The 7431-nt window shown below is 34.3% G+C and overlaps 1 protein-coding gene across 3 annotated transcripts; it reads left to right on the top strand.

Annotated features, from left to right (window-relative positions):
• The first annotated feature begins 1508 nt into the window (after positions 1–1508).
• Positions 1509–6389, top strand: LOC108625852 (putative sodium-coupled neutral amino acid transporter 11). Of its 3 annotated transcripts, none has more exons than XR_003389312.1 (3): positions 1509–2558; positions 4824–5483; positions 6161–6229. XR_003389312.1 is itself a non-coding variant. In XM_018026172.2 (3 exons), the coding sequence occupies exons 1-3, from the start codon at positions 2308–2310 to the stop codon at positions 6251–6253; spliced, it is 693 nt and encodes a 230-aa protein (XP_017881661.1). In that variant the 5' UTR covers positions 1509–2307; the 3' UTR covers positions 6254–6389. The 3 variants fall into 3 exon arrangements, 2 of the variants coding, with proteins under 2 accessions (XP_017881661.1, XP_026670105.1); XM_018026172.2 differs by having other exon boundaries at positions 4824–5172; positions 6161–6389; XM_026814304.1 differs by having other exon boundaries at positions 4824–5172; positions 5378–6253.
• Positions 6390–7431: the final 1042 nt, after the last annotated feature.

Here is a 7431-nt window from a genome sequence, read left to right as displayed (position 1 = left end):
GAGCGTTAGAAATCAAATTGCATTTTACCGCCCTAGGGCGTAAGCTCGATTTTCGCGCCCTAGGGCGGTAAAATTTATTTTAACTCTATTTTCGGGAAAACTCTATTTTCGTTCCACTTTATAGGCGCCGAAAATGGTCTCTTTCTGCCACGTGTTATAAAAAAATTATTCTATTTTAAAGTGCGTCTGAATATTAATGAGAGTCTCTGTATTTACGCCACAGTTTTCTGTATGTATGTACGTACATGAATATATTTGTTTTTTTAAAGAGAATTATATATTTATTATTACATAGTTTAATCCAGTTTGTCATTCTTTATAAAAGAAATTATTAACATGTTTGTATCAAGTACCCACTATTATAAATATAAAGGGTCTCCCAGAAAAAGTGTTAGAGCCGAAGAGAGGTGATTCTGTAAGTGTTTCTGAATATTAGTTTCCTTTGCCAAAATGCCCAGTGAGCCATGGTTTTTGAATTATTAACAAAGAATACTGGTCAATGAGAATACGTGTAGGATCCGCGCCCAGACACGGGTAGGTTGGCTCGGATCGTGACGCTCAGTCGTGGCTTAGCGGAGGCTCACGTGCCTACACGTGCTCTTATTGATCAGTGTTTTTCGTTACTAATTCAAAAACCATGGCTCACTTTGCATTTTGTTAAAGGAAATTATTGTTCAGAAACACTTACAGAATGACCTCTCTTCGCCACTAACACTTTTTCTGGGACACCCTGTATTTCAGAAGATATTTTGATTTCAATTATGTAAAAACGAACGAACGTCGAATGGCGTAACTGATGTCGTTGCTATGACTTCTAAACAACAAAACATTGCAACAGAACAAAAATTGCTGAAGATGAGAGATACGTGGGGTAAACTGGACGAATAATGAACTATTTGATCTATTTGTATTATTTCTATTTTTTTTTAATTCAAGGTGACATTTCAACTTTTTAAATGTTAATCAAATCTTTTCTTTATGGCGAGAGTTATAGATAATAACAAAATAAAAACAAATACAATGATGTGTATTACAATGGTCGTTACGGAAGTACTATCAATTAATGTCCCAAAACTCATGATTTAGATCAGGGGTCGCCGAATTTTTTTAATTATGGACTCTTTAAACGTCTTCGAAACGTCTTATCGATCTCCATATAATTTATTTTTCATAACACGAGGCCGAAAACGACCATTTTCGGCGCCTATAAAGTGGACCGAAAATAGAGTTTTCCCGCCCTAGGACGGGAAAACTCTGTTTTCAATCCGCTTTGTAGGCGAAGAAAGATGGTCTTTTTTATGCCCTTTTTATGAAAAATATTGTGTGCGACACGGGCCGAATGGACCTTTCCAGGCTCGAATGATGTTCTGAGCAGCTCGTGTTCATCTCGGGCGCCTGTGGAGCCCTCGACTGCCACTCGTGCTCAAACATCAACCTCGCCCGGAAAGACCCATTTTCGGCCCTTGGTGCACAAAGTACTATTGTATGGTCTATTTATGTGNTCTGTTGATTAAAACGTTAACTTCTCTGTGCTCATAGTTCTCATGTAATACTTCATTTTCTTCAAAGTTATGTATTTTTACAAAATCCACTATTTCTCGGGAACGGTATGTAGGAGCATTTCTGCTTCTAGATTCGTTTTTGGTATGAGAAATTCTTTGAGAATCACATATTGGATTTTACAAAAAAATTTCGTATTGTACAGTTTAATTAAGATTAAAATATCTTCTAAACCAATAGTTCTTTGATACAAACATGTTAATGCAGATTCATAGAGAATGGTAAGTTGAATCAAACTGTAGAATAGTAAATATATGATTCCATTTAATGTAACAATTCTATGGTTCCATTTAAGAAAAATACTTCAGCTTTATATGTTACCTAAACATTTACATAAGAAAGAACTAACCATGTTGGATTTTCCCGCTTGATATTATAGTGTTTGATTTCTTTTATTTGGAATATTTTTTATAAAAATTATTACTGTAGGAGAAATCTAATTGGTTTCAATCATTACTGTATGTACGTACCTTTAGAGGAATTTCGCTCACTGTAACTTATATACGCGTTATAATACGCGTTAATTATAACAAACGTTTGATATTTGGCTCGAAAACTGAGTGAAATTCAAAGTGAAAAAGCCAGATATCCGATAAAAGCAGCAGTTGCTCAATCGAAGCCGATGATATCGGAAAATGCTCGGCCTCTCATTTCATTGAAGTCGATTTCAAGTGGTTTAAAAGCGTAGGGACTCTCATAGATGAGAGACGCTTTAAAAAAATTTACTTTGTTCGCCTCCTTTCAGCGATGGTCTCTTACAACGTCGTCGTCGGCGACACGGTGACGAAAGTGCTAATAAGGGTGACGGGGATAAGCGAGACGAACATTTTCGCGCACCGTCAAGTGGTCGTATTTTTCGCGACCGCTTGCATCACTATACCGCTGTGTCTTTATAGAAACGTTGCTCGTTTGGCCAAGATCTCTTTCCTCTCGCTGGTGTGCGTCGGCTTCATCCTCTTGGCCATCTTAATACGGATGGGTACGATGTCAGCAATTGTGTGAGTGACTTAATGAATCTTTCATCCCTCGACTTTTTTTTAACTCCTCGACGCGCTTTGTTCCATTGTGCAGATGTATTAACTCCACGTTTCAAAAAGTCCTGATTATTTAAATATTACCGGAATGTAAATATTGTACAATCTTTTTTTTGATTGCTTGATGAAATTAGTAATACAAGATTGAATTAAGGTTGCATGAATCATTATTACATTCATCGTCAAATTAGAGTTTGATAGCACGTGGTGTACTACTGTTAAGTAAAGCATTTAAAAAGATTTGATTAAATTTCTAGACATTATAGATACGAAAGAAAGAAGTTATTAAAAATTTCGTGTTTACTATGGGAAACTAATACTATTCGCATAATGTGAAGCATTTCAATAAAAGTCTAATATTTACTGAAAACAGGCTTACTTAAAAATAATTGTGCAATATTTGTGAGAGTCAAAATAAATTAATTATGTGAATACAGCAATGAAAGTGCTGTTTTAGATATGCCATAATACGTAAAATAAAATGCTGAATAACTTTTGCCGTAGGTATATACTTTCAATCACTTAAAATTTAACCACGATCTTTTAAAATCCGTACCCAGCAGTATACCAAATTTTATCAAAATCTAGTTGTTAATTCTACTATCGATAGAATTCCCTTAAAAATTGTTTAAGCGACTTGCAGATTAATTATAAATGATAATTATAATATGTAATTTGAAGTCTGTCATTACTGATAAAATATTTTTTCTTATTTTGTTACATTTTGAATTTTTATGCAATAAAATCATTTTTTTGAGAAAATATGTAGCTTTTTAATATTATTATATTTTGAAATTGATACTTTCTCTTTCATTAAAAATTTAAAATTGTTTTATATAGTTATAATTATTAATTTAGGTAAGGTTGTATGGGCCCTTAAATAAAGACAATGACAAGGCATTGACATTTTAACAGTTATTAGATGTGACATTAATAAAACACTGTGCAAAACTGTAGAAATTTTGCGAGGATATTAACAAAGATATCATCTTGAATGGCAAAATTTTGGTTTAATTTATGAAAAAAATAGATAACAACAAAGAAAATTTTATATATTTATATATACACACACAATATTATAAGAATATTTTAAAGCTGAAACAATATAAACTTTGATGTTATTAGATTTAAGATAATCAATAAAAAGTAAGCAAAAATAAGAATTAAATATAGTACTTGTAAACATAGAAAATGTAAACAGTTGCAAGTCAGGAACAATCCTATTAAGAAGTGTCAAACTATACATTAGAATATTAGATGTTATGCGTTAAAAATTCTCTGTGGCTTGAAAAAACAATTTTAAAGACCGGATTCCTCTGTAAATATCATTCTTTTTAAAAGTTTATTACTTCAAATATTGGACATAGCACTTTATCATATTTAACTTTTACCAGAGATCTTACAGCCTCATACAACCTTCAAAACTTACAGATCAATTCACTTCCTTTCTCCTCTTTTTGCATATTTTAAAAAATCCTGATTATTAGACTGCGGATTTTTATGCAAAATAAAACACTTATGGTATCGGTTGAAAAATGAATTCTAAATAAACATTTCTTTTATCATGTATACGTTGTCGCAGGTACGGATTTTGCATATTCTTGAACATGGCAAACCTTCTTCATATTTATTGCTGATACTATTTTTTTATAAATGCATAAAATACACTATCTACTGATTATTATTTGCACGTATTTAAATATTGCCGAATATTACTATCAATTGATTTTGCAACGTTTTAGAATTTTTCCGCTCTCCACATTGAAACGGAATATTTTGTGCTTAATTACTTCTACTTTTCATCATTCCTCTCATTAATTAAATTTTTTCATTCATTGCTTGTGGTCCCATTCCTTATATTTAAATTTAATTTTAATCCATTTTTAGTTCAAGTTAAGTCAGTTAATTTTCTTATCTCTTTAGAGAGTACTATATACTTTCTCTTTTTTATTTGTCAGTTTACTTAAGTTTTTGTTATTTGTTTTATTTTAAAATTTATATTTGTGTCATTCATTGTTAGAAGTTTGTCACAGCTCTTTTTAATTTCCTTTGTATATTCTAAAGGGCTCGTTAACCAAGGAAGAATAAAATACTACTACTACTACTACTACTACTACTAATTATAATATTATATCAATTAATTCTCTTGCGATTCATTCATAAAATTAGTAATACAAAATTGAAATAAAGACCTTGTTAAATAAATATCGATATCGACTTAATTTTCAGACCGAGCCAAGGTGATAGTTGGCGGTTTGCGAATTTTCCTGGCGTAATCCCATCGATCGGGATCATGGCATTCGCGTTTATGTGCCACCACAATACGTTCCTCATCTACGAGTCCATAGAAAGGGCCACGCAACAAAAGTGGGACGTCGTGACACATTGGTCACTGTTCACCTCGTTTCTGATCGCGACGGCATTCGGTATCATCGGCTACGCGACGTTCACTGCTTACGTTCAGGGTGATCTCATGGAAAATTATTGCTGGGACGACGACCTGATGAATTTTGCAAGGGTCATGTTCAGCGGGACCATCCTGTTGACCTTCCCGATCGAATGTTTCGTTACCAGAGAGGTAAGTCTTTTCTTACAATTAACAAATACCCAATGTGGTATTCAGTTAAAAAAAAGTAATATTACATTGTAACATATGGAATGTCCGATTTTGTTGTATCAATTTTCTGGACCATTATTTCCAATAAATACACCTAATCTAAACACGGTGAAAACCGACTAAAAGAAAATCGTGTAAAAAGATTCATGCAAATGTTGATTAGCAGAAATGTACAAAACTTGTTTCAAAGGACGGAAACTATATGAAAAAGAATTTAAAACAGAAATGCCTCCACTGAAGCGTTTTATTTCATTATTGTACTACATAATGGGGTAAGTTATTATGCACGTACAGTGCTATTCACTTGGATAGCCTCGAATAGCCCATATCCCTTTTTGATAGGGAATTATATGTAGTATGAATAAGATGCCATAGATATGTAAATATACGCAATTTAGATATACATATGTATAAAATGATGAAATGTAGAATTGTTGTAAATGTTCCTTCTCTGATATATCGCAAAGCATCAAGTATGATTGACACTATGACTAATCACTTGAGGCTGTTCATGTGGAAGCCAGAAGTCCTTTATATTTTTAATAATAACTTATTTTCTAAGTGTGTACATCAGTATAAACTAATGTCATCTGCTAATTTATAATGCAAACGGGTCTAACTAATAAGCAAAAATTTCCAGCAAAATTTCGTTCTTTGACATAAGCTTACATGCATATATCAATTTTAATTCCTCATTATTAGTTATAATTTCTTTAATATCGATAATTTTAATTCTTTAAACTTCTCCTTCTCCGCTGATTGCTAAACAAACAATATTCGAATGTTCGACGTTATGTGGTGGTACATCATTATTTTTTTAACACAGTCTAGCCAGATTTCTTTCGTTATTATACAGAGTGGAGAAATAACTATTACCACCTCAAATATTTTCTAAACTATAAGTTTTACAAAAATATTTCTTGGCCGTCCAGTGATAATAGTTTTTCAGCAGGTGGAGGTACTTCGGACATTTGAAGGTCATCACCATTTTCTTAAATGGATCGGTATATTTTTGCTTTCGTATCATGATAGAGAATCTTAAAACGAATTCAACGACCTATAACATAAGGACATTGTGTTGGATCGCGAACGGTTCAAGCAGCGCGCCACGGAACGCTTCAAAGACTAAGGCGCCACTGTTCTTGGCGTGGCTAGTCGGCACGGAATTCATTGTACCAGAGATGAAAAGGGAGATTGCTCATTTCTTTGTTCGAAAGTGGACACGGCTCACTACCGCACCCTAGTGTCAATGTCCATTATTTAAGGGGAAATAGACGTAGTTTAGGAGGGATTGTGCACTACTCCCCTCCAGAAGTGGACACGCCGAAGAGAGCTGAAAATATACGTATAAGATTTGCCATGCTCGTGCCTAGGGTATTCGTCTACAAGCGCTCCATCTCGCGGCCGGCTTCGTGCATCTCCTAAAAGAAGGGGCGCGTGTCGAGTGACGCAGTACGTGCGTGTGTGCGTGCTGACTGTCAGGCAAGCGAATTCTAAATTCACTCCTCGAGGCTCGGAATCTTCGACGCTTCGAGACTCGGAGTCTTCGAGGCTCCGTGTGTTCGAAACCCAGACAATCCACTCTTTTTTTCTTTGTTGTTTATTCATCTGAAAAAATTCCAACACGTCCGTAGCATAACTGGACACATCTGAGAATTATTTCAGATTTTTTTGTTACAAAATGTAACCGTGAAAAATAAGAAGGTGCTAAACATATTTTTGTTCACATAGAAATCGTTCGGATACACTGTCCATATTTTTATGATAGATTCTTATTGCCGCAAGAATTGTTCATGAATTTTTTCAGATTTTTAGGTTTGGTGCGTCAATGCGAAAAAAATCAAAAACTATGTACGTCTCATGTTGAAGTACGTAAATGAAAGACGCGCTTCCAGCAGCGGCAACAGCGAAGGGGTGATGACACGAGGTCAGCGATTGCTACGTATTTTTTTGACGTAGGCTCGCGTTCTGTCATGACACTTACAAAGGACAACAATTTACAAAGGCAATAAAATTTGAAGGGCAAGGAAGCAGCTGCTCCGGCTACCTGCCTGCCGCTCTCGGCCGGTTCAAAAGGGGCGCAGTGCATAGCTCATTATCTTAATGAGTTTTACTTCAAATGACCTGAGGTTTTGGGAAAATATTTCTAAGAAGTTGTATTTTTATACGAAAAATTCTCAGAAAAATTGATTTTTCAATGTGATTATCCCATACCCACCT

The sequence above is a fragment of the Ceratina calcarata genome, unplaced genomic scaffold (assembly GCF_001652005.2).
Source record: "Ceratina calcarata isolate Rehan_Ccalc_2016 unplaced genomic scaffold, ASM165200v1 scaffold373.2, whole genome shotgun sequence".
NCBI classification, from domain to species: domain Eukaryota; kingdom Metazoa; phylum Arthropoda; class Insecta; order Hymenoptera; family Apidae; genus Ceratina; species Ceratina calcarata.
Note: the sequence above shows the minus strand (reverse complement) of the source record. Positions and strands in the feature narration are given on the sequence as shown.